Source organism: Paramormyrops kingsleyae, chromosome 17, assembly GCF_048594095.1.
Source record: "Paramormyrops kingsleyae isolate MSU_618 chromosome 17, PKINGS_0.4, whole genome shotgun sequence".
Lineage (NCBI taxonomy): Eukaryota > Metazoa > Chordata > Actinopteri > Osteoglossiformes > Mormyridae > Paramormyrops > Paramormyrops kingsleyae.
Genome location: NC_132813.1, coordinates 5,880,873 through 5,905,486, shown reverse-complemented (window position 1 = coordinate 5,905,486; position 24,614 = coordinate 5,880,873). Strand labels below are relative to the sequence as shown.

The window sequence follows — 24,614 nt, the reverse complement described above, 5'->3', positions numbered from 1 at the left end:
AAGAAACAACAATTATAGGCATAAAAATACATTTTATTTAGGAGCAGTGCAAAAAGACTGTAAAATTTAAAGAAGAAAAATAATTGTACACTTGGAAAAAAAATGAGGGTACCGATGAACCCCCCCCTTATCCTAACAAGTACAACAGACCGCAAGCTTGGGGAGAACGATCCCCATTCCACTCCCTGTTTGCCATATGGCTTTATGCCTTTTGGAACCGTTTTACATGTGTTTGAAATAAGGATTTTTTTTCTCCCCCTTCCCACCAAGTCCTTTTGGTTTGGGATTAGGGTTGTTCTCCATTCTGTTCTTCCCTAGGTTTTATGGTGCAACTTAAGCCCACATCTGGATGCAGGGGAAGTTTGTTCTGCCGTTAAAGATGCTGTCTGAGGTAATCGAGCTTGGATGAGTACCTTATTCTCCCGGCACAAATCGCCTGAGGTGGGTCGGTGGTCTGCACCAAAACGTTCGTCACTATCTAATTAGTTCACAGATGCACTCGATAGTTGTTATTTCCCGTATAAAGGACTATGGGGACAAATATCGGCTGTTTATAGTTGCACATGTTATGACCAGAGGTGGATAGTTCAGTTCCAGAAAGTAAAAATAGGGACAAAGGTTTTGTTTGAACCAACCAGTTGAGAATAAAGAGTCATAGTTACAGAGTATTCAACTGGTTAGTTCAAACAAAATCTTTGTCCCAATTTTTACTTTCTGGGCCTGAACTATCTACCTCTGGAATTGGCGAATTAGTCCAAAAACCGAAAAAGGCTTTCTGATACTGCGTAATCTAAGTCAAAGCTCCTGTAGCGTTTCCGTCCCTCGTCACTGTCTGTGGTATTTGTTTCATCACTATGTACTTAGTGGGTTGACTCTATTTTCCCTGTGCTGTGCTATTTTCCCTGAAACCAAATAAACCACTTTAGGGGCCTTGGTGAACACCTCACACAAACAGGAAGACACACTCACTCTGCGAGTGTGTCACTGATGACACACTGTTTGGCACAAAGGTTAATGGAAATATAACCATTTATAGTTCATATACTTTCTGTTGCCTTCCTGTAAAATGTTTAATATTAAGGTGGGGGTGTCGGATACAAGTTATTTTTAACCTGTTAGTGTTTAGTTTCACTCTGGGATTTTTTACACTAATTTTTAACACTGGTGACAAAGAGTGTTTCCCTTTTATGGTGTCATTTACTGAGTGTTTCTTTACTGTCACTGGTACGTATACAGAGACTCATCTGTACTGTTACTGCTTCTAGGTGGTCACTTGATTGCTCTCCCTTGGACACACAGTTGGGTTACGCACACACAAGGACGAAATAAATAATCCCAAAGAGTTCAACTGCAAGTACGGCTTACGTTCATATTTTATGTGTTATCGCACATCAACAAGGAAAGCCCCGTCCTCTCACTGGGCGACTGGCACCGGTCGTAAGATTAAAACATCTGTCAACCACCATCATTTCTATATACGGATGAGGAAGTTCAGGACCAGCGTTTTATGAAATCCTACAGATGCGCTCAACAAAACAAATGTGCCCAAACAAAAACAATGAGGCCTTGAGGGACACGTGTCGCTCGAGTTCAGCCAGAAAGTCTTTTCTGTTTGTTCTGCTTAAGCTTTACCACAGTGTGCAGCCCCGTGAGATAGGCAAAGCTGCACGGGTTTACTCTGCGTTCAGTGTCTCCTTTTTTTAGAGAGAGGTAAATGAGGTGAAAGCTTCGCTGCTAGCGGGAAAGATGACAATGTGGCATTACATCATATACCCAACACTAACTGTCAGTCCAGTGGGCCCCAGCATTGCTCAACCCCATCTGGTACTGGTATGGGGCGTCCCTCAGCGGCTGGGGGCTTTGGGGATGGAATGCTGAGAAGTCCCTGTGTGGATGGGGCCTCGGGGGGGACCCCGGCTTCCTGGGGTAGACGGAAGGGTGCAGCGCTCTGTTCCTCGCACCGTGAGCAGGTGAAGATGAGGAGGAGGAAGAGGTAGATAAGGGTGCTGGTGGCAGGCCCCTCTGTGCAGCAGGGGGCCCGTAGAGGGCATGGTCGGCCGGAGTGGGCGGCGGGCGCTGCACGGTGTGGTGGGGCATGACGGTGGATGTGGCAGAGCCGCTACTCGAGAAGTGTGTAGCAAAGGGCTGGTAGGACACGGCCTCCACCGCCTGCACTCCGTACCGCGAGTAGGGCCACATGCTGCAGTTTAGGGAAGGGGGAGGTAGGCCGTCTGCACTGGCTCCTCCCCCAGCAACACCCGCCTCGCCTTCCTCTCCTCCGTACATGCAAGCCTCCCGGGATCCCAGCACCTCCCCGCAGTAGGGGTGAGACAGCAGAGGGGGCTCGTAGGAAGGTGGAGAACAGAAGTAGTGCTCCTCCGATACAGCTGAGGGCGCTGTGTCCAGGTATGGACGCTTGCACCCTAGCTCCAGGTGCCTGGTGTTATCTAAAATTGAAGATGGAATTTGCAAAGAACAATAGTTCAGAAGTCCATGATTTACTTATGGTCATTCAGTTAATTTGCATGCAACCACTTACCCTGGTCAGAGTCAGGATCCTGGAGCGTTTAATGGAATTACTTTGTATATAATTGTTTTTACCTCAGTTTACTGTCTGATTGTACAATTTAAAGATTAAAGACTTACAGCTTTAAGAAAAAAAAAATGTTGAACAAACAGCAAAAGTGGTCTTGCTAAATATCCTGTGAAGAAACCAGTGCGTGAGAAAAACAGGGGAGAGGGTGATACCTCTGTGTTTGAAGCAGTGGTAGAGCAGCCCAGTGTCCCTGCCGGGCGGGAAGGGGCTGGCGAGGGTCTCCGGGGGGTCGGGGTTGGCTAAGGAAACGCCGCTTTCGTACTGGTAGTGAGGCAGGACCTGCGAGTGTCCCGGCAGTAGCCCCGCGCTGAGCTTTCCGGTCAGATGGGCGTGTGAGGTCACCAGTCTCTGCCGCACGATGTTCTTGGAGATCACGGGGTGGTAGTCTTTGCTGTTTTTGGAGGGAGGGAGCAGGTTAGGACCCAGTTAGGGCTTACTGTGGCAGCCCCAGGTCTCTGTGGGCGAGAGGGGTATCTCATACGCACCCCTGCTGACGGGACATGCGCAGGTCCCCCTCGTCGCTGCCCCGGAACCCTTTCGCAAAGGGGTTGTTCTCGATCTTCAGCTGCGTGATCTGTGAAGGAAGCCATGAGCGACGAGGTTCACGCTCCTGGCCGACGGCGCTTTCGGAAAGGGTCAGCGGAATTGTAGCTATTCCCTGGGGGCCTCTGTGGGCCCAATCAGAGACAGCTTCTCGGGGGAAACCCACCTTGTGATTCTGGTAGGATGTCACAGATATGAAGAGCGTTTCTGGGAAGACATGGGTGCAGTAGGCTGTGTTTTTAGAGCCGAAGCCGTTGTTTTCGTCGGCCTTGACAATATGCAGCCTGGGCTGGTACTTGTGCATGGAGTTGAGGATTATCTGAGGGTATGAGATACAGAAGTCAGGTTGATGATTTTGGCCTGCTTTCTTTAGTTCATAATAACATAATTATTAAATAAATGGTAATGAATAGCAAAATAACTTCTATGAATGGCCATGGTATCGGAATCCCTTGAGCATCAATCATTTAGCCTTGATTTTGACTCGTTAGGTATCCACTAATTTCATCCACACATTTTGTTAACCTGAAGAAGCTGATAGCTTTGTGACTAATGCGATACATTGACAGTGTGTTTCAGAGGGTAGACTGTGTTTCCCCATTTATTTCCTCTGCTGATATTTATCGTGATGTTGTCCCTCTATTGGTTCCCTAGTGGCCTGCTGTGGCGCACTGGACCTGCTGGTCCATGCAGTGCTCTGTGTGGGTCCAGCCAGATTCCCACACATCCTGGGACGGCAGGTCCGTGCTCAGTGAGGCATTAGGGTGGGGTCACTCTGAGCCCAGCTCTGTCAGGGGCAATGAGCATCAAAGCCTCCACCCCCCACCACTGCTCACACTCTAGACCCATGGAGACTCACAGGGTGGGTGGGGGGGTGGCACTGCCGGATCTGCCGCCAGCGAGGGGGCGGGAGCAGCGGGGCACCGAGGGCAGCGCGAGGTTAAAACCAGCGTCGACTATCGATGCCAGTGTACTCAGGCGGAGAGGGGAGGCAGGGGGTCTGGGGGGGGAAGGGGTGAGGTGGAGGGCGGGGAGCAGCTGGAGACACCTGAACAGGTTCTGGTTGGCTGCCTGCCGTCTGGGATAATGCCTTGTGACGTTTACGGCAGCCCTGATGTCTGAAGCCGATTTACATCGTGGCTCCAGGTATTGATCAACGGGCCATTTAGATCGGTGAAGGTCCCCAGGCAGGTGGTCTCCTCTGATTCCTCTGGAATGGACTCCTAACACGTCCAGGCTGTTTGCCATGTATTTCTAGAATCTGCGCCACAGTTTCCTGCCAACTGGGAAATGAAGCCCCTGCAGGGTAGCTGTTCAGGACAGTAGGGGAACGGACCCCGCAGCGGAGGTGGAGCTGGGGAACGTGCTCCATGCGGCAAGGCAGAGGAGACACACGGGGGCTGCTGTCGCTACTTCAGGGGGCATATTAATCATGCAGATGGGTGTGGCTTTCTCCTGTCAGGAATGCGTAGAATGTGAGAAGCCACGCCCCCCTTTCCAATACCATGCCCCCCTGCTTAAGACCTCCAGGCTCCTGTCTGGTCAGTACCCCCATGGAGGCAATCTGGTCCCGTTGGATTACTGTGGTGTAGCTACCGCTGGCGCTGTCGACCCAGCGCCCCGCCAGTGGGTCGGTACTGGCGTCAGCTGGGCTCGCTGGCATCCCTCTGCCCTCATTACAGGCCTTATCACTTCCCAGGCGCTCCACTAATCCTGGCAGCCCGACCCGGCGCTGATCTGAGAGGTTATGAACCTAATGAGCTGGCCTCTGATGGGATGTCTTCAGACAGGCAATCCCAGTGCCCCCCCTCCCCCTCCCCCTTGGCTCGGCAGGGCTCAGTTTGGCTCCTGCGCCACCTCCCCCTTCCCTACCGCCCTGTCTGATGCGGATGGCTTGTCTTTTTGGTCTTTATTTAACCACTCCCCCATCAGGCAGTTACGGTGAGCTCAGCCTTCTGAAATCCATGTATTGTCCTTTCGGAAACAGCTGTTTTTAAGCAGCGCTGTCTCGGATTCTCCCTTCCTCTTTGTTAAGTGTGTTAGCGGGGAAAGCCTCTGATCATCCCAGGTTGCTCTTCTGGGTTGTGCCTTTTGGGTGCTCTCCTTCCAGGCACAGCTGCAATCCCAGCGTCTGGCTGACCGACGGGAGACCTCAGTCGGCGGCGAGCGACATGCTAGACGCTTTTCAAACATGGCCAGTCGTCCGGCCCCAGCAGTTTCTGTTAACGAGTCAAGCTGATCTCATCCCATTAAGGGATGCGACCGCAACAGAGCATTGTCTCACTCCTACGGTGTGACATTTCTATCCTAAAGGGCTTAGCGACATTAAACGTATATAAGATGGAAGATCTATGGTTCTCAGTGGTTCCGGATGCTTAGTTGCAGGCTGCTCCGGTGACTGTGGCTGTTTTAGTACCTCCACCTTAAGCTTAGCTTGTTAGCATGTTGCTCATGCTACACCCCCCCTCTCATTTACAGATCCAGCCCTACAAGACTAGGGCTACACTGACATCCAAGTAACCAGTGTCCCCCCCTGAGGGTGAAATCATGTTGGTGTTCCATTTTTGCATCACTGTGTGCTTATGGGCCCTGTGTGTATGGGTCTGTGTTTGATAATGCAGGGTTGCCAACTCTCACGCATCAGGCCGTGACATGCTTTTAGATTCTTACACTCACGCAAGAAATCTTACAGCAAATCTATATTATTCCATTAAAAGCCTAGAATTGGGGCAGTTTGCAAACCCGACAGACTATGTACAGTGTAATAAAACTGTTACCTACATGTAAACGCGTGTGCAGCCTCGAATTGAAAATGTCGCCCCAGCCAACTGACCGAAGTTGGCAGCCCTGGATAATGTGTTCAGGATGGTGTTTTTCTCTATGGGGGGGGCGGGTATATGCCTGTGTCCTGTGCCCATCTGCAGACTCACATGTCCAAAGGGGTCCAGGTGATTGTTGGTGAGTTTCAGCTTCTGAAAGGAGACCAGCTGCCGCATCCAGTGGGCCCCCGTGGCCGGGGAGTCGGGGTGCACGTACAGTCGGCCCGGCATAGCCGGCTCCGCCTTGCCAGCCACCATCCTGCAGGCAAAACACAAGCATTTCCTGGGTCACATGCTGCACTGACCTGATCTGGCCACCAGGGGCGCCGACCGCTCGCCACACAGCCACAGGATAGGAGCATAAAGGCTTCAGTCCCGAACGCAGCGTCACACGGAACACATGAACCGTTTAATGACAGCCGAGAGCACGGGCCCTGCGGTGACATTTTGGGAATACGGGGTGGCTGCTTTGACCGTAACATCACTGTTAATTGCGTGCTTCCGAGGTGCGTCTGAAGAGCTCCAGAACCAACGCTGGCAAGAGCTCGAATTCCAGGCCATCCCACAGACTTAAAAAATCTGGCCGTAAAATGTCAGTTCTCATTGGCAGAAGTGCATTTCATGGAGATTTCTTTGGCTCAGCTGTACTTATTGTACTTGTTTTCTTGCTGGTTTCTTTCCATTACTTCTGGGTGCAGCCATTTATTTCCTCATCTCTGTGCTACTACCCCCACCAGATGAACCCCCCCCAGGTCATGGTGGTTGGGCTCTTCCTAATACTACCCAGCAGTAACTAAGGGCTTACCAGTGACCGGTAATAGTCAAACCCTCCATGCAAGATTACTTAGTTTTACTTAAACGTTGCTATGCTCTTGATTTATGCCATCTCCTTCTATATCTGCAAAACTCAAACGTATCTCATTGTCTTGAATTCCCTCTTTTATATATGCCGATTCAACATTAATTTTGCTATTGCCCACAAGAATTGCAAAGTTTTCACTTCTGATTTTCACTTTTTTTCCTTTAATCTCACTCCTTATATTTAAAAAAAATTATATTTGGTTTAAGATGGTTTCCATCTGCCTTGCCATCCATATAAGGAAGTGGGGGGGAAGTGGGGGGGTTCATTCAACCTCGAAGCTTATTGGGCATTTCTGGAGGTGGTTGAGCTACACGTGGTGCACCGATTGGCCTTAGAGAAACCGGGATGAAAGCTGAGAGGCACTCGGTGGCCACGGCGATGCGAAGCGGACTGGCGTCTCACCACTTGTTGTCGCAGAACTTGTAGCGGTGGTCGTCAGCGGGGACGATGTCCACAAGGAGGATGTACTTGGTTTTGGGGTTCATCCCTGTCACCTTTGCCTTGTAGCTGGGGAACATCCTCCTGGAAAGAGCACAGGATGAACATGTATAGATGTGGCTTAACTGGGCCGCCAGAGGCAATTACTGTTATTTACCCTGTGTACCGTTACTTTATTACCTTAATTTAATTTCATAGCTGAACTGGAACAAAAAAAAAAAACTCGCTAATTTCCCCAGGTTTCAGAGTTCCAATGGTGGATTTTTTTGTGCGTTTATGCAACAATTTATGTTGCAAGAAGTGTTCCGCAAACATGCTCTCCGTGCCAACGACGCGAGACCACACGTCTGCATGAGCCCGTCCGCTGCATTGCGATGTGCGTGATGGAACGCGCTGCTCATTAGCGCGACCTCTGCCTCGGAGCAAACGCTGCTCCAGCAAACGGCTTAACGGAAATCGGATTGGACCGGAGTGTCTTTGTGGGCACCGTGCACCCAGGGCGGGCGTGGATCAGAGCTGCTTACAGGCTTTCAGCAGCCCTTAAGGTGTCCCTGTCACCACGCTGAGACAGCTGTGGCGCCGACTAAGAGCTGCTAGGCTGCAGTAACCCGCCTGGCCGTGGGATTAGGCGTCCCACGAAGGAGCATGAGTAAGCTGCTCCTCGAACCCATTTACGGCCAGAGAGGGTGCCCCCCCCCCCCCAACCCACCCCACCCAAACTAAGCACAAACACACTCTGCTTGCCCAAAGGCGGCCCGCTCACTGGCACGCTCGAACCCGCTCTCGAATGCCGCGGACCTGGCTTGCATCTCACGGTGATAATTTATGCCTATATGGGATTTCTGGGGATTGGACGGCATTCCTCCGGATGGGTCAGATCTCACTGAAACCGCGCCATCCCGGGGCCGCCGCGGGACACTCTGCGTGAGACGAAGCCAAGATGACGGACAGGACGCCTTAATATGCCTGACGCGGCCGTAAACCCATCAAACAGTTACATTCTCTGGCCTTTCCTGGGATGCCCCCTCCCCCAATCCCATCTACGTCAGAGAGAGTTGCTTAAGCAAAATGCACCCTAATAAACGTTAAGTGCTTTTTAATGGGTGCTCAAATATGGCAGCGGTTCATACCTCTTGCCCCCCCCCACCCTTCCCCCCTTCCCCCGCCCCTGGCAGCAGGTTGGACCAGTGGAAGCTTCTCCTAAACGTGCTGAAGGCTCTCTGGGTGTCAGGGTTCCTGCCTTGTTCTCTGCACACACTTTTGAACGAGCGCCTTCAAAGTTCCGTACCTTCCAGGCACACGTGAGGCAAACCCAGGATCACGTTACATCTAATACCCTTTAAGAGAAGAGAAGAGGAGAGATCTGGGGGCTGGGGACTTAAATCCCCCTCTCTCTCCCTCCCTCTGTATCTCTCGCTCTCCTTCCCCCCCGAAAGGTATGAAACACACTCACATCATCATTCCCGGCTCCGCACATTCATTCCAAAGGGAGTTACTGCGGAGGCCACATCTTCAACCAGACTCACAGCCACTCTGTCCTACTCACCAGCTCACCGAACGAGGCTAAGGAGTGGAATGCAGGTTGCCCTCCCCCCCCCATCAGCCATCATTCCTATGCTGGTGTTACACCACAATGTAACACGAATGAAATTCCGGCAGTAAAAATACAACGATGGTCGGCTTGTTTCCCTGTTTGCGGGCAACACACAGTCCCAGTGCTACAGGGATATGTTTAAAGATTCTCTTGTCAAAGTCAATATTAAGTCCTTTGCCAAGGCCTGATGCAGGATCTGCCTCTCGCAGTAACACTTAAGTAAATCCCTGGGGAGCTGCTGTTGGAAGCATTTCAGCTAAAAGTGTCGAGCAGTCGGAGATGATGGACTCCGATGATCTCTGTCGAGCAATCTCGCCCGGCTGGGCAGCGAGGATGGCGTCCCCTTGTCGGTGACACCTTAAGCTCCTCTGAATGTCACATCTCGCCTCGGGGTGTGGCTAAGATAGATCACATGAGGTGTTAAATGGGGGGTCCTTGCCGATACATCTCCCGGGCTCTGGGCTATGGGCCCGGCGCCTCTTATTGATGCCTCGTGTGCAGCTCAGGAGGATCAAGGGGCTCCCGTCCCATTCCCCGAAAGCAACTCAAGAACGGGGTGCTTAAAAGCTCAAAAGGAAAGTGCCATTAAATTATCCTTAATATAATCCAAAATCATAAAATCTGACGTATGCTGGCTGATGCGGGACGTCCTGCTCCAGGTCCAGTCTCTGACGAGCAGCGTGCCGCAGTCACATGTTAAGTGTGCATTGCGTGCGCTTGCACGTGTGCTCACGTGTGTGAGACAAAGGGCAGGAATGAGGCACGGGGACGGGCCGGGGCTGCAGTATATCATGTCGGTGCATGCCTCGCCAGCTGTTTCTCTTAGCTCCTCGACACGGCTGGACTCCCGGTGACTCATCCTGTCTCTGGGAAACACCAGCGACGCAAGATCAAAAGGCAGCGGCCGGATGATGGAGCGGCCCGGGGTCCACGAGGCACCGCTGGTCCGGGGCGCCGTGTTCCTCTTATCAGGCCCCCCCCCCCCCCTGACCAGCAACCCCCAGAACCAGTCGCAGAGGAAAGCACCGCCAACTCTGAAGAGTGGGATTAGGGGTCTCAGGGTCTCGCAAAAACAAGCTGGGTAAGTTCAACTGAAGTTCTCCCACAACTGAATAGAATGTAGCTAGCTGCAGAGAACCCCCCCGCCCCAGTGACCCTTGGTACTGCCCGTTTATTTGTACGTATCACTGGACCACTGAAATCCACCCTTTCTTATTGAACATGATGTCATGATGTCGTCTGGTAAATGCAACAAATGAGCCCAAATTATCCATTACATTTAATGGCAATTTACAACAATCTCAATGATGCACAAAGGTAATTAGTTAAGGTAGTGAGAAAGATGCAATTTATGCAGATCTGCTCGTCTTCTCAGGCAGTCTGACGGGATCACAATGCGTAAGACGTATTGTTTTCTCTCCAGCTGAATAAGAGACCCACCACTTCCCGGGACAGTAAAAGGCTAATGTCCGTCTGGTTTACTCTGCAGACATAAACAGATACGCCACTCAGGTTTTTAATGTGTGTCCCTCCTGGGCTAAAGCCTCAAGATGACATGTTTGCCTTTTGAATACTCCTGTTTGTTAAAAAGTGCATGAAAACATACGCTTTGTTTTTTTTGTCCTGGTTACTCTCCTATAAACAAAGGTAACAAACTTTCCATAAGACTGTTTTTACCTTTATCTTCATTTTGTCACTCATTAGCATTAGTTTTGAACATTTTCTTACCTGTTTTTTTCTGGTAACCTTCCATGTCTCCACACTTAGACCAATAATAAGGCTCATTTCACCACACTGAGGCAGAATGAACTTGGCCCATGTGCTGCTCACACAATTCAGGATATTGCCTGGCGGCCTGTGCACTGTTATTCTTATAATACATATGATTCCTATTACCAGTTTTGAAATTCTTCGCAGCACAAAACTACTGTTCAGTAATTATTATATGTTGAGTGGCCACTTTATTAGGTACATTTAGCTCACAGAGCCCTTCAAGGGTAGGTGGGTTGTGCCTTCAGAGAAGCCGTTCTGCACACCACTGTTCTGTTGACCTGTTATTTTCGCACTCGTGGCCTTCCTGTCGGCTTTAATGAGGCTGGCTCTTCTCCTCTGACCTCTCTCATTAACGAGGAGTTTTCAGCCACAGAATTGCCACGAAACACTTTCCAACCGCATTCACTTTTCCTCCAGAACCATGAACTTTTGTCACGTTCCTACCACAGAAATCTGGCCCGATTGTAGTTCCAAGGTGGTAGTTTCGGAATTTTTTTTTTATTTTATTTTTTTACGCCAGACTAAGTACTTTTTTGTTTGACAGCTTACAGCCCCCATATTCAAATCTGGAGCTCGATTCCACATCCATCGCCCTGTTTCCAGTTCTCGCAGTTAGTTTAATGATTACGGATTCTGATTGGCCAGAGGGGCTTCACACCTGGCTCACAGCTAAAAGAAGGCCGGAAAAACAGCAGTGCTCGGCCCTTGAGGACCGTGATGTGAATCGCCCTGGCTTACAGTGATAACTTGCTGAGTGGTTGACCATAAGCACTGGCGCTAACTTGAAAGTCACCAAAATTGCGGGGAAAAGAGATAGAAGTAGTGAAGCGAAAATTGAGATGAATAATTTTTGTATCTCAATTACATTTAATGCATTAATAAATACATTTGTGCTTGTGTCTCCATATTTCTGTGTTGGATAATACAATCGAAAACCCATATACCATTATCTAATATCGCCGATGCTGGGAATGATACTTGCCAGAAGAATAACGTTACAACGTTTTTATTCCGTGACAAACAAAAGATCGATCTGCTGGCCAGATTTAGTAATGAATTATAAACGTGTCTCGGGTCGTATAAATAAAATACAAATAAAATAAAAGGCTCTGTCCCTTTTTTATTGCAATCGATCCCCCCGATAACTAACAAAACGACTTGTTCATCCTCCATTGTTTTGGCCAATGTAGTTTTTTAAGAAATTTCGTATGAAGTTAATCCTACAAGCTTTTTGTGTCTCACATGCTTGTTCAGCATAAAGGTCACAGTTCCTGTTGTGCGATGAGAAAACAACACATGAAAGTGGCCAGAAGCTACAAAAGTTCCTGGTCAAGATGGAACCAGGGACTTGGAACCAGTAATTAGGTTCCTAAACTTCGGTGGGAAAGCGTGTTATGTTGCAGCTACATGATTGGCTGTTTTTTCTTTGGCCAGCTGGTGTACCTAATAAAGTGGCTGCTGAATGTTCCATGTCAATATTCATGCTTTTTCAATGTTATAATGAGCATTATGATTGTTGATGAGTCAGATAATTTTTTCACGGTTCAACAGCACCAAAGAGAGGAACAAGGTTGTTTTATATTTTCATATTTTATTAATAATTAAACTGTCATTATTTCTCTATATTTCTACATGTATTTAATTTTGTTTTATTCTATTTATACTAATATTTCAAAGACTTTGGCACTTTCGTATTTTAAAGAATTTCCATCAAATTATATTAACGTACTAATACAGTTGCTATGTTATTTGCATTATATTGTACATGTCTGACTCTTACCAAGTCTCCGTTTTGGTTAAATGCATGTGTTGGAGAGGCTTGTGGCTTCCGATATTTACGCATTACTTACTCGACTTCGCAGCGCAGTCGGCACCTTGGGGCCACAGACCGCAAACCACTGCCAGGCCCCTGCCTCTGCATGCGGCGAGTGAAGCTCGATCACATTACTCTGTTATGACAGCTGGCATATTTCCGTTTCAGCGACGCGCTATAATTTGTTTTGATACCATCCATTTACATGTCTCTCTTTTCCGCCGTGCACCGCATGGTTCAGTGGTAGCTATTTGCAGTTGATATAGTAACTGTCAGGTAATTGATACGTTGTCTCATGCTGAGATAAACGGTCGGGTTAGAAATTCTTCACTGTTTATTTGCTTGTATTAATAAGGATCGTTTTATTTCTTTATAGCTACTTAATATGTTCCAAGTGCCTTATTATAATTGTTTTATTATAATATTATTGTAAAGGCTTCTAATGTCAATGCCAATGTGGTCCTGATATAATCTTGCATTCGCTGTATGCACTGATGCTGAAGTGAATGTAACCAAGCACCCAGAAGAGCTTGAATAGAACGTTGAGACCCAGCAGCCATTCTGCTGCCCTCAGGTCAGTTTAGCCCTCGTCCTCAGGCCTGATGTGGTGCAGACTGTTCCTGAGGGCCTGAAAGCAGTTATTGGATCTTGTGCGCACCCCTACAGGGGGATGACGGCCCATCTCGCATGATGTCAGAGCAGTAAAGGGGCACTGCGGTGGCCTTCTGTGTTTCCAGTGGGAATATTTAAAGGGATGAGGCCTCAGGACGGCAAAAGAAGCTCTGCTTGACCTCTGGTTAATGTCTCGGGTGCCGTATCTAATCCCTGTGTGCATTAAATCTTACGCTATGAGCAGTATGTTCAATAAAAAAGTCCCTAGCGTAGGAATTCTGGTTTGGCTGCACCTGTGCTGGTTCTCATCTTATTCATAAATATTTTTGAGGCAACAGGGATGTAATGACAGAGAAATGGGAGATCCACCTTTTCTGCTTCTAGGTGTAAACACTAACGATGGCAAAACTTGGACCTTCTACGGTCAACCTGCTACAGCCTCTGTATCTGTACACCTAACCTATCAAACATCATAGCCTAGCCTAGCCTAGCTTACATTAGCCTACAGTTGGGCAAAATCATTAACACAAAGCCTATTTTATAATAAAGTGTTGAACATCTCATGTAATTTATTGAATTATGTACTGAAACTGAAAAACATGTACCCATCGTTAAGTGAAAATATCGTAACATGGGGCATCGTGACCCGGGGAGCGTCTGTATTTTGCATAACACCAGCCTGAAATCCGCTGAGCTCGTAATTGGTGGCAAGGCGCCTTCTGCCATGGACGGCTCACCTGCCCGCCTTGGTGATGATCATCTCCGTTCCTGCCTCGTGGAACTTCTTCCAAAGCTCCCGTTCATGAAGGAACACCTTGATGTTCTCGATGTTCTGGAGAAGTGTACCACAGTTAGCAGAGAGCCGCAGGATGCTGCCTCGTTCCCAGTATTTGTGCCGCCCCATCCCCCTCAAAAAAAAATCAACACGATGAAAAGCTGAAACGGCCCACATGAGCTGCACATGGAACCAATGTGTGACGTTAACTGATCTCTAATTATCCTCATAACGAACATGTGCTCGGAAGGCAAGCGCAGTTAAGCTTTATAAGGTTTTCCAGATAAAAGGAGAATATCTCTAATCGACTAAAAAAATAACCATAGGAATAAGTGCATTACAGTTTGTAGCTTGACGTTAAATGTATGCTTCATTCTTTGATCACAGTCTGTGTTGTTTGATTGGCCGTTCTGTACAAGTCTTTATTTATGCTTTTTCAATAGAAGTAAATAATATTAAAACAAATGTTACGATACGGCACAACATCCCAGATAGGAATCTGTATCCCCACTGATTAGAACAGGGAAGCAGGTTGTACTGAACCCTAAATAAACCGGGTGCCCCTTCTGGGCCAGAAGTACAGTGTGTATGGAGATTAGAGCCGTTCTGAGGACTACTCTGCCCTCGGCCTACCTGGTCGGCGTCCCCGTGGTGCTGATCGACGCCGGCTGAGGGCAGTCCCATGTGCGGCGGGGGCTGCGGCTCGCGAACAAGCTCCGGAAGTGCAGCGGGGGCGGCCGCAGTCGCACCCTCGTCAGTCACAGGCAACACCTTCTCCTGGAGCATCTCTGTAAAAGGTCACCCTAAACGGGGATGAGATTGGGTCAGCCTCCACCGCCGACCCTCTGAAATGCTCCCGTATTCAGCCATTAATATAATACCGTGACAATAATTGTCTGTTAGCATTAGTCTGAGGAATACTTGCACTTCATTAAAGAATAAGTACTTTTCAGGTCAGGGGTACATCATTTTTTTTATACGTACATATTTTGACGTTTATTACTATACACATTACAACTATTTATCAGGATAACTGTAACCTTCCGCCACCTTCAAATTTTAATTATAACTAGTACATTGCTTTATGTTAGTAAAAATCAATAGCAACTCAATTTTGTGAGCAACATTTATTGTCAGTTTCTGATGCAGTCATTTCTAAATATTACATTTCTGATCAACAGTGAATGTCAGGGAGACTGCTATAATTCTTCAGACACTCATGATTAAACTTTATGAACAATTATATATATATATGTGTGTACTTTTTTTAATTAAAAAAAAGCTTGTGAAGTCCGTAAAAAAAATAAACTATATTATACTTGTAGTAAAAAAAGTTTAGCTGTGTTGTAAAGCATACATACATATCTGTTACTTTTTCTACTTCTAAGTTTTTTGACATCATTGGTTCTTTTTGATTACATTTTTTTTTTAAAAAAGCAGATATACTGTTTCATGCATTCGGTAAGGATCACAAATTGGTAATGGAATCATGGCAACGATAGCAAATATTAATCTGACTAAAAGTTGTTATCTTTCCCATCTATAAAAGAGCTTGATTTATTATACACAAAAAGGTGAAATATTGCAAATAGCCGCTGGCTGTTTTTAGTTTCTTAATGGTCCTCAATGTAAGCAGGAGGGAGAAGGATTGCAGAAGGCCGTGTATTATGTACATTCGTCTATAATCCTGTCTTCTAACGTGGAATGTTCTGTGATTTATCATTTTATATGCTTATGACATAAATGGCCGTCCTTATCAAAAACCCTGGGCTGATCACTCATCCCGAGCGTCTTTCTTCAGCGATCTCTGCTCGCTGCCGTTTTGGGCATCCTGCCTCAGATGTTTCATCATGCCTGATACGGCTAATCGAGCGAGAACAGGACAGCCAACGCATGTTCAGTACTCCATGATTGTGGCAGGAGCCCAGTTACTTATCGACCAATCAACTTGCAAGATGTGAAGACCTGCATTTGACTGGCAGGCCGTTCGACCAATGGCTCTGTTTGAAAAATATCTTAGTAGGCTAACACCATTAGCGTAGTCACTCTTGCCCTGTAATTTAATAAACCCCTCAGATAATCAAATGCACATTTTTTTTGTTGTATTCATTCAGCAAATGAATACATAGTGTGCCAACGTTTCAGGTGATATCGATCATTTCCCAAAGATATAGCTGCCGAAATCAAAAACTAAAAAAGTAACTAAAAGTTTCTCCTGTATAGTCTTTGCTTCTACAGAATGTAGATGGACACAGAAGACACAAAGAAGAGAGGTGTATGCGTCTGGTAATGTGTGTATATGTGAAAGAATTCAAACCGGCTAAGATGACGGGGGCTAAAAAGAGATCGAAAATCCTCGTGCAAACCTATCAGATGTGCCTGAATATTCGTGAAAAAGAGAATCGCCTTGCACAGCATTTCACCATAGGCCCGACGCAGCCTGCGCAGGCTTCACAGAGGATCACCGGTGATTCAGTCCTTCTTATTCTGGCAATTTCACAGCTAAATCTGATTTTTTTTCTTGCACACTGCCGTGGGAAACTTCTTAGGGGCACTTAAAGACCTCGGTTTTAAGAACAGGTCGAGATCCATTTATTCTGAGGGATTGTTTGGTTAAATATTTATACTTGTAACATCGTGGCACCCCAGACTTTATGTAGCTGCGTTACGAGGCAGGGATCCCATTTGTAAAGGTCACCCTTACGGCCATGTCTTCATCACTCTCCATTGCACGGAGACAAACAGTAAAGAGCAAACGCAGCTTCAAAAAAATAGGAGAGTCTTGTGCGCCCCTGGCCCCCAGCACCACAAAACCTACCGGCCTCACTCCTCCCAGTTTAAACGGTGAACAATTCATTTGAAGTTTATGTTAATTTTTCCCCCCTAATCTCATGCATGTAAGCGATGTGAGCGCACACTCTTAAGATGAAAGGCCCGAGCCGAGGACCCGTGTAAACTCATGCAGACCTTAGCGAAAGCTAATAAAGATAAGGCCTGACAGCCGTGGGCTATTTTACAGTGAAAATGTACCTTTTGCTCGCAGTGTTTAGCTAAGCGGGGGGAGCTTGCACCGTGTTTATATCAGTGTCACTCCAGACACATAATCCGCTAAGCTATCCGGGGCAGACGCCGTGCGACGCTCGCACCAGTGCGGGAGCCGTCACCACCGCCGCCACCGTCAACAAAACTGCAAAATGCTAAGAAAAATGTAGCAGCCGCTGTCCCGATCCGATTCCCGCAGCCAGAAAGTCACTTCGCTTTCCTGGCCTTCAGATATGCCTTTCAGTATTTATTCACTTTTTTTTTTTGTTTTCCTTGGTTTGGAAAAAACTAGATCACAGACGTTGATTCGACTGACTGGGAAATCAACGCCCACCCCATTATTTCATCCCTGCTCAGTGTGTGACAGAAACGAATTTTTGGCAGATGCCGTTAAAACCGCTGCCTCACATTGGCAAACGCGGCTGCCATTTTGTGCGGACCTGTGGTGTGATGCTGAAGTATGCGGCACCCGCCAACCCCCACGTCGTGGAAGCTCATGCGCACCCAGGTTCGTATCTGGTGTGAGATACAGGAAGCGCAAGCATTTCAGGGTGCTGTCTTGCAGTGAAACGAATGGCCTACCCCAAACCACCAGCCCGTGTGTGTGTGCAGAGGACTGTCAGGATGATGTCAGCTATTCCATCATGCTTTAAACTGATATGCAGCTAAAATGCAGTTAAAATGGGACTTTACTACAAGGAACTCGTATGTATTAATGCATGTATTTATTTCAGGCGAATTCACTGATCAGCCAACAGCAGATTATGTGGAGGTATTCTGTAATATTTCAAGCAGCAAAATGTTAAGTATTTCATTTGTAATATTGTTTTTGAATAAACAAGCGGAACTTCTTGATGTCATAGAAACCTCTTGGCACAACGGGTTAGAACATAAGAACATAAAAAATTCGGCCCATCAAGCTCGTTTGGGGAGAACTTAACTAATAGCTCAGAGTTGTTAAAATCTTATCTAGCTCTGATTTAAAGGAACTCGGGGTTTTAGCTTCCACTACACTAGCAGGAAGACTATTCCATACTATAACTACACGCTGTGTAAAGAAGTGCTTCCTCAAATTTGTTTTAAAATGTTCTCCCGCTAATTTCCACTTATGGCCACGAGTTCTAGTATTTAAACTAATCAGGGTTAGTTTTTTTTTTTTTAAATAATTTGTTTCATCTTCCTAAATTATGGGAGATTAAAGACAACCAAATGAATATTAATGACATAAAAATGTTTAACTTTTTATTACTGATTTTTTGATAATGTTATAACATGGTTAATTGCTACTGTGTAACTCGCAGGTAACGTTTAGGCCGTAGATCTGAACAGCGTCATTGCGTTGTAGGTGATGAGCAAGATAATCGGCCTGTTAGGGAGAATTTCACAGATGACACATTAACATTTATTTTGCTCGTCCAAAATATGTTACACATTGTTCATTAAAACAGAACACATTTTAAAAATATGTCCTTTAAATTTCTTCTTTTAAAATCATTTGAAAGATAATAAAGAAAACGCCCGCGTCAAACAGAATATTCACCGAGGCCTAATGCCTGTAGAATAAAAAACTGAAAAATTATGCAACATACTCAATATTGCAAAAAACAGTTTTAAAAAATAATATTATAATATTACGACAGCTGTTTTTCGTAATGTTGCAAGTTTCGTTTCATTCAGCAACCCTAACCCTAAAAGTAAGCAAAAATTAAATCACATTCAAAGTGTGGACCTTACAAGTTGTACGCGGGTTATAGGTTTATCCATTCATTTAAAATAGCATAATTTTAAAACTCACCTTGGAAATTAAATGCAACTGCAGCGAAATACTAAATTGATTTAAGCGTAAAATGAGGACAAATTGCGGCCTAATGCAAAACGGCTGTCAGAGGAAAAGTTATGTAGTTAAGTATTTATTAAATTATAATATGAATCGTGATTATACTTAACCTTTCTACTCTGGTGCTACTCCTGATATAACAGCATGTGATTGCTGTCATCGTGGCACATTTTTGACTGGGTTCTGACTGGAAACGCCGAATTTGACGCCAACACGGGCCTAGTTACACGCAGCGGCGTCTACATTTCAATGTAAAACACACACTGACATTGGTAATAAGTATCTGATAACATCACACCAAATGGCATATAACACTATTTAATTATAAACTTGTTCTTTGCAAACGTTAATCACCGCTGCGATAAATATAGTTTGACATATTTCTTTGCATGCCACATGCGCTTAAGGAAAAAGATTTCCTATTTTTGCAAAGCTTGTTTACACGTTAAATTGATAATAACCTGCATGATAGTGAAAGTGATCTTTTAAGCGCATTAACACTAAGTTGCCTCGGTCGGTGAAAAGCCGGATTTCCGTTCATTTAATAATAAAACTCAATACCATGTAATGTCATAATTTTACCTCATAAAATATAGGTGCTGAAGTCCTCCATCTCTGTCCAAACGGCAATTGGTTGATCCCAGAGATGTAACGGCAGTGTACCGTTACTTTCCCGTCATGCCGCTACAGCGTGGGCGTGTTGCTCAGCATCTTAATGTTGATCAGCCCTATTTGTAGGATCTGCGACTTTATTATGAAAGAAAGTCTCCTTAGATCGAACCTACAGCATGAAATCCTGCGATGGCGCGCCGCGACACGTCTGATCTGTACCGTGAGTCCGCCACACGATTTGAGCAAAGGGAAAGTCTGGACGTGATGTTTTCTTGGAATCAGAAAAAAACGTTCCAGCTCGACCCTTTGATTTGTTAAAACACCACAGTGAATTATTTGGGCCCCTCCGCCGACCCTCCCCCCCTTCTCCCACCGCAGCGATGACGCTGCCCTGGACCATGACACCTCCGCTGCTCAGTGCGCAGCCCCTCAAAAAGTCATATAATCTCGTCACCAGCGGATATTTATCTCTCGCGAACGCTCGTATTAATCGCCCCCATGACACACACTCAACTCCATCTCCTCCCCCATCAGAAAGATTATACGCTATACAGATAGACCTGGTGTTTCTGGCGTGTTGTTCTGATCGATTCGCGTTCGACGCTTTGCCCAAAAACATTCCATTTCCGTTTTTTTTTTTTTACATACGATGAAATAGCGGACTGTGACCAACAAAAAGTAGCCTACTATAATACCTGAGAAGCTTGGACCTGGGAACCGAGCCAAATCTAAGTCACTTCGTGAATGTGAATGTAACCGAGGTCCCCAAAGAATGATTAGTGTCTGTCCCAGAGGATCAGCTGACTGCTCACCTGGGCACCTCTGTTAATGCACGTTTTCTTTGTAAAATGCTAAAGATTGGGATTTCAAAGAAATATTGTCCTGGAAAGACCCATAAATCAGCCCTTGAAGTTGCAGGGTTGGTGACGTATCATGATGCGGATGGTAATGAGCAAACGGGTCCTCCTGGTCATTCGTCATCTTCTGAACCTTTTCCCCAGACAGAATAACGGCTCAGGTGTATGTGGCGTTGCGGTTCTTTGCATTGTCGATGAGATGGGGTGACCAGCCAAAAGGTGCCAAGGGCGGCCCTAAATGGACACGTATTCTTCCTCTAAACACCTTGGCCAACATTTTTTCCCAACTGACACAGAAAAACAAAAGCCTAACCTCCTGGCCCCTCTGACATCCTTCTAAAAAGCCATTTAACAATACACGGTACCTTGTTTATTTTTCTGTGATTTTAACGCCATTGAGACATTTGCTTTAATATTGTCTGACTAAATGGTAGGAGTAACTTAATATATTGTCAGTTACATATGTATATAAAAATATATTTTCACGTTTACCGCATATTTTATTTTCACACTTTTGGTAATATAGCTCAAAATCAAAAATCTGTCACTATTTGTTCATTTAATAACCGGTTCAATATCAGTTAAACCGAACAGTGGAGTACTTTAAGCATGTAACCATGACGACTGGCTGAAAGCTTAAAGGATTATATTGCAGAATATATATATAGAATTATATATATATATAAATAAAAAAGCTGGTATAGCTAGAGAATGCATTTGTGTTGCCTAGTGCTTATTATTTAACTTATTGTACACTTTCAACAGTTTGCCTATATTATCGGGTTATATAGGCCTACTTCATTAAAGTTTTTTTTAAATTTCGTCGTAATAGAATCTTATAATCCCTTATGCATCACCTTACTGCGACTGACGAATTTAAGAAATAAAAAAAAACAATAATATTTTTGATTTACATGATGTATCATTTCACCATTAGTATGCTTTGTTAAATACGTGGCGCCCGTTTATCTTTAAATCTGTAAGTGCGTACAATAAAAAAATAATTTTCGTAAAGGTTCGCTGCATTATCTGGTAATATCTGGTGACTAAATCAAAAGTTTACGTGATATTATTGTGCAACAATGCGCATTCTGAAACATTCCGGTAAGCTTACAAGCGTTTTTTTTTTGCAAGGCCTACTTGTTCTCACTCAAATAAAAGCGCAATTTACTCTTAAGCTCGTTCGTTACGTACGCATTTTAATAAAGCAGGTACGACAAACCTGGCTCCAAGTTTAAATGTGTATGAAAACCCGTCAACGAGAATCACATACGGACTAAGCACACGTGATTGAACGCAGGCGGCCTTACCTTCAGTGGACTGCAGGATAGAGCCCCTTTTGGGTCGGTAACCCCCTTGTTCCCCAAAGAACCTGGCCCTTCTTGGGGTTCCTCCAACACAAGAGGCAGCACCTTGCAGTGGCATATAAGATGGTGCTATAAAATGGTTGAATTTTTTATAGGGGCTGAATAGAGCTTGGTTTCTTAAAGGGAATTTAAACTTCACTCACTCCCACCGTCACGTGGTTTAGAAATTAGGACCAGGAGCAGAATGAAGTTAATGTGCGCTTTTTGAAGGGAGGCTGCTGCTTAACGGACACTACGTGCTTCCTTAAATCGCTTATAACATGACGCGTCTCTGAATGTGCTAATATTGACAAATGTTTTTTAATTCAAGATCCTTGAGGTCCTAATATTGTTTCAAATGAAAGCATGGTAATGAACTTTGTGATAATTTCTGTAACTATGTTAGGTTTATCTCATACACCTTCTGTAAATTACAATAATATTTTAACAGCTAATCGCTCGTACTTAAAACACCTTCTGTAATGTTCTACATTAAAGGTTTTCTGCTTACATCTCTAATGCACTAAAATGCAGAATAAATAACAAAAGCATGTTATGTAATAAACAATAAAATGCACATTCCGCATATTTATTTTGAATTTAATAGTCTTTTCTAGTTGTATACGTGCGTTCTCTTAATAAATTAACATTTAGTTTATTTTTACCAAAATATATATTTAAAGCGTTTATTTTACGTTTGTTCACCAAAGTCTTATTGTCGAATGAAAATATTTTTAATCAGCACTGCCGTTATTAAGAAACTTTCATTTTTGTGAAGTTAATGCTAAAGTTTAAATCATATGGGAATGGCAGTTATTTTATGACCAATGTATGACAAATAATTTAACACATTTACCATTAATGTGTTGTTAATCTAGTACGAGTAGAGCAACAAAAATAGGAACTAAGAACTCAATAACCGCGCAAAACTGTCGCCTGATAGCCTACCTTTAACGAAATTACAACTGACGTATTTACTTTTAGTAAAGGTGAAATGTAATCGAACACTTAGCCACTATATTTAGCCATTAACATTTTGTTGCATAGTATTTACTACCTATCCCTGTAACTCAGCCTTAATTGTGCTATAGCTTCTGTTTTTAATATTTTTATTTAACCTGGTGATTCCCTTAATATTCGTATCTCCCTCTTGTAATTTCTTTTCTTAGCTGGATATTCGAAACGCATTGTGACGTGACGTGATTTATTCTATCAGAGAATAACAGCGATAACAGTTTGAACATCTTTTTTTCAAAGACCCTCGCCGGACACGGAGATCCAGGATACAGAATTGCGCTCAAAACACTCGACGGCTTACCGGAAATGTAGAAGTTAATTCTTTGCCTTCTCGAATCATTAATGATAACTTTGTTATTTTCTAACTTTATATATTGTTTTTTTTTTCTTCATTCGTGCAAATTCGCATTTGGATTTCATATACAAGTGCGACACGAATAATATATTTATTGTACCAAGTAACCTATATCCATATTTTAAAAGAATATCAGATCAGACTTATTTTTAATTACTTTTCATCTCTCCGTAGGCTACTTTTTTATTAGTTAAAAGTTAGATTGAGGTAAACTAATCTTGAATATATTAAAAGGTTTACTTTATCATCTGGACAATTATTGGTTTGCCTTTTCGGCCTAATAATTAAGTGTTTATCCCTTATTTGTAGGATGCGCATATACTAGCTACGTGTGATAACCGCGGTTATGGGTAATCACCTTAGAAAAAAAAATACCGTGAGAGCTGTAGTGTTTTATCATATTTGCAGTTAATCTGCATTCGCAAATATAGTTTTACATCATTTTGCAGTAATAAACGACTTTAAGTATAATATTAGATATTACCACGTTACAGTTTTTTCGTCATACATAACAAAATTATCTCATAATCTTAAATACAGAGAACATTTGCCTGAATTCGTTAGTTGTAAAGGAATGCTGGTATTCGGTCATATTGGTTGCAAGTTAATAAGGATTTGCCGCCCGGGCGTGGAAGGTCCAATTAACTAACATCGTTTGAAATAAATCGGTCACATTTTTTGAAGAGATCAAACTAAAGCCGGTTCAAAGTGTCAGGGAAACAAATGTCTAGGAATCTAACAAATATTTTGACTCTCTGCAGGCACAAATCTTTCAAGTTTCAAAGACGTATATAAATATAAACGTACGATTATAAATACAGACCAACTCCGCACTGTTAGATGTGGGGGCTCTGCCCAGTCCTGGTAGCCAAGCAGAGGGTAACTGGGCCACTACAAATGTCATGTTTCCTACAGGTGATTTATTGTGGTGAGAGGGTGGATATTCTTTCGTTACCAAAACATTGTCCTGTGTAATTGGGAGAGGATCGGGAAAAGGGAGGCTTACGTGAATCAACAGGAGATATTTGTGTCTGCCGGACCGTCGGTTACTTCTCCTTTAACCCGCCTGATCACCGTCCTTCGAAATTCTAGTTTTAATGACACCGAGCGAATCGTCCGGCTCTGATGCTCCATCCGCTGCTTTTACTTGCGCGTCCCTCTAGTCTGTTCGTACTCGAGCGCCACCTGAGCACGTGCTATAACCAGAGGATCACGGAACCCCATCGAAAGTTCACCCTTATTTCTCACAGCGAGCGTACCCTGACATGGCATCCGCCGGTGTTATTGTACTACCCCGCCCCCGGTGCCAGCAGAGCATTGTGGGTACAGAAAGGCTGCCCAAGCATAGGATTTGAGAATGTCGTTAGGAGAATGATATCACACACTTGCTCCTGGGCTAGGCCTGCACGAAGTTAACATTTCGTTTTTTTATGGGATTAACTCTGCATGCAATGAGTCCTATCGACCATTTCTGGGAACTCCACTCGCACTGAATTCTGACATCTGTCTTTTCATTATAACACCAGTGAAGGCCTGACATTAAATTTGGTCTCTTGCCTGATGGTATGATAATCGCCTCGGAGTCGGCTGTAGAGGTACCTGACTTGGGGGCCACTTTCAGGCAGCTTGTTCTGAACTAAAAGCATTGACTTTTTTTTCAGAATATTGCATGGATTTTTTAAACTAAATTTGTCTGGGTGCACACCTTTAGCTATTCCTTATT

At 44.8% G+C, this 24,614-nt stretch overlaps 1 protein-coding gene across 4 annotated transcripts; it reads right to left on the bottom strand.

Moving 5' to 3' along the window:
• Window positions 1-56: 56 nt before the first annotated feature.
• tbx4 (T-box transcription factor 4) lies at window positions 57-24,139 on the bottom strand. 4 transcript variants are annotated; one of them, XM_023823319.2, is made up of 10 exons: window positions 23,898-24,139; window positions 21,484-21,585; window positions 14,459-14,628; window positions 13,788-13,882; window positions 7,223-7,342; window positions 6,070-6,217; window positions 3,306-3,458; window positions 3,082-3,170; window positions 2,749-2,987; window positions 57-2,447 (listed from the first exon to the last, which is right to left on the bottom strand). In XM_023823319.2, exons 3-10 carry the CDS (start codon window positions 14,609-14,611, stop codon window positions 1,780-1,782), a joined length of 1,665 nt encoding a protein of 554 aa, XP_023679087.1. In that variant the 5' UTR covers window positions 14,612-14,628; window positions 21,484-21,585; window positions 23,898-24,139; the 3' UTR covers window positions 57-1,779. The 4 variants fall into 4 exon arrangements, with proteins under 4 accessions (XP_023679087.1, XP_023679088.1, XP_023679085.1 ...); XM_023823320.2 differs by lacking the exon at window positions 23,898-24,139 and having other exon boundaries at window positions 21,484-21,683; XM_023823317.2 differs by lacking the exons at window positions 21,484-21,585; window positions 23,898-24,139 and adding an exon at window positions 19,287-19,638.
• Between the last annotated feature and the right edge of the window lie 475 nt (window positions 24,140-24,614).

Excerpts from the sequence above, each read along its gene's own strand:
- tbx4 (XM_023823319.2), bottom strand. The coding sequence starts at position 14,611 with ATGCTCCAGGAGAAGGTGTTGCCTGTGACTGACGAGGGTGCGACTGCG. Across the intron at positions 7,343-13,787 it reads ATCATCACCAAGGCGGGCAG|GAGGATGTTCCCCAGCTACA; the intron begins GTGAGCCGTCCA and ends TGCTCTTTCCAG. Across the intron at positions 2,448-2,748 it reads CCACTGCTTCAAACACAGAG|ATAACACCAGGCACCTGGAG; the intron begins GTATCACCCTCT and ends CTTCAATTTTAG.